This window comes from Ochotona curzoniae, unplaced genomic scaffold, assembly GCF_017591425.1.
Source record: "Ochotona curzoniae isolate NIBS_2020 unplaced genomic scaffold, NIBS_Ocur_1.0 scaffold_1852, whole genome shotgun sequence".
Taxonomy (NCBI): domain Eukaryota; kingdom Metazoa; phylum Chordata; class Mammalia; order Lagomorpha; family Ochotonidae; genus Ochotona; species Ochotona curzoniae.
In genome coordinates, this window is record NW_024467087.1 from 49504527 (window position 1) to 49506844 (window position 2318).

At 51.4% G+C, this 2318-nt stretch overlaps 1 protein-coding gene across 1 annotated transcript; it reads right to left on the reverse strand.

The window, feature by feature from the left end:
* Window positions 1-1229: 1229 nt before the first annotated feature.
* LOC121169279 (ubiquitin-conjugating enzyme E2 D2-like) lies at window positions 1230-1673 on the reverse strand. The gene has a single exon (XM_040999820.1). It carries the CDS (start codon window positions 1671-1673, stop codon window positions 1230-1232), a length of 444 nt encoding a protein of 147 aa, XP_040855754.1.
* Window positions 1674-2318: the final 645 nt, after the last annotated feature.

Below are 2318 nucleotides of genomic sequence, written 5' to 3' on the forward strand. Positions count from 1 at the left end.
CTCCTCAAATAACCACAATGACCCAGGCTGTGCCTTGCTCGCCTGAACTCCATCAGGGTGTCCAACGTGGGTGGCAGGAGCCCAAGTGTTTGGGCCATCCTCCACTGCTTTTGCAGCCACATTAGCAGGAAGCTGGATCAGAAGTGGAGCAGCTAAGACTGGAACCAATGCTCTGATCCGTCACTCTCCCAGGTGGTGACTTAGATCCCTGTACTTCAACATAAGTCTCTACTTTTTTAATTGTGAAAACAGCTTTATTGAGATATGTTCCTATAGCAAGCAGTCTTGGAAGATACAAGTCCCTCAGGGACAGAGAGTAGATTTTTTGTATTTCCTGACCAGAGTAACAACTAGAGTTTGGGCAGGCTTGCTAGAAATTTTCCTTTAGGACTGGAGGATTCCTAGGCTTGGGGTTGTGTGCTCATGGAACAGTCAGTGTGTGGCTATGATGCCTACCTGGTCTGCTTGCCATCTTCATCTTGGAACTTTGGGGGCAAGGGGAACTGTTAACATTGAATCTTAGGCTGCCTGTGGGGCCCTGGATATTGGAAAGCATGTAGACTTTCAATTAGTAAACATGTCCTGAGAAGACACATCCAAGCTAAATGATGGCAGACAAGAGTGGGCAAAATGGTGGGAGTTGGAGGGTTTGGAAATGTTGAAAGCTGAGGACAAAATGCATTTTATGTGGTTGCAATCGCTAACCCATCTCATTTTTGATCAGTTAAATCTAGATTTCAAAATAGTGTGTATGGGTTAATATAAATTTTGATCAAAAACCAAAGTGAGGATGCAGGTTCTTCAGTATAATAAAATAACCCTTAACTTGCTTTATAATCTGCACCCAGGCTCCCCCAACAATATGTGCAAGATTCTGCATTAAAATCTTTCCTAATGCTCTGTGGAACTCCTCCCCTCATTGTAAAGCCACCAACCCATTTTTCTTGCTTTGATTTTCAATCTCCAATCAATAAAGAAATGCTTTAGTGAAAGCCAGATTAAAACTTGTGTTTTTGCCTTAGACTTCCATTGTACCTGTAATCCCTTCCGTCCCTCCCCGTCCCCCGCCCCAACTTCCACCTCCTCTACACACGCTGCAACTAAAGTTTGTACAAAGTGACTAGAAGGATGGGGAAACGTCGCCGCATAAAATAATGAACAGAAAAGCAATTGTTTGAATGGCCACTTCACTTGCTTTTATTATCAGGTGACAGAAGTTTATTTTGCAATCACATGGCGTATTTCTGTGTCCATTCTCGAGCAATTCGCTCATACTTTCTCCTATCCTTCCGATAGATTTTAGCAATTTCTGGAACCAGAGGATCGTCTGGGTTGGGGTCGCACAGCATTGAGCAGATGGAAAGTAATACTTTAGAAATGGTCAATGCTGGCGACCACTCGGACCTCAGGATGTCCAGACAAATGGTTCCATTCCGGTTGATATTTGGGTGATAAATTCGAGTAGTAAATGCCACCTTAGGTGGCTTGAAAGGGTAATCCGAAGGAAACTGGATCGTCAGGAAGAACACGCCTCCCTGGTAGGGGCTGTCGTCTGGCCCCATGATGGTAGCTTGCCAGTCGAAGATGTCATCAGCCACCGGGCCCGCCGAGCACTGAGCCGGAGGGTCCCGGGTCAAATCAAGCAGCTCCTTCTGGATGCGTTTAAGCGCCATCCTCAGCATCTAAGCGCGGGACCCCGGCCTGAAAAAGGGCAGAAAGCTGGCATCTGGGGTGGGAGGGACCGCGAGCTATGGGGCAGGCAGGTGTATGGGCTGAGATCCCGAGCAAGGTTCCCTGGGGACGTCAAAGGAGGTTGACAGGGGGTGGGGAGGGCCCCAGGGAAGGGTTAGAGACGGAGGCATCGGGTATTCCACTGCACCTGCTGGGTTTGGGGACAACTGTGGCTGGCGGCAGCAGCGGCGGCGGCTAGTGCCGCCGCCGCTCTGTCCGGAAGCCAAGAGTCGGTCGCCGGATACCAGGCTATCCCGGGAATTCACAGCTGGGGGGTCCGCAGCCTCCCGACGCCTCCGCTCCTGGCCTGGCGAGCTGGTCCCGGCCGCTCACAGTTCTGGCAGCGTGAGCGCAGGGGCCAGCGGGGATGTGCTGTGAAGTCACAGAGGCCGCGCTGACTAAGCCGTGCGCACCATCACCCGAGGGCGGGTCGCGGGGAGCGGCGCGGATGGGGAGCAGGCGCGAGGGGCGGGGCTGAGGGCGCTCTGGCGCGGGGAGGGCACCATCTTGGCCCGCAGTTACCTGAACAGAGATCGCGTCAATGACGTAGTCATCCTCACGTAGTTAACCCTCACGTAGTCACCTCC

Bases quoted from the DNA above. Each gene is read 5' to 3' on its own strand.
- LOC121169279 (XM_040999820.1), bottom strand. From the start codon at position 1,673: ATGGCGCTTAAACGCATCCAGAAGGAGCTGCTTGATTTGACCCGGGAC.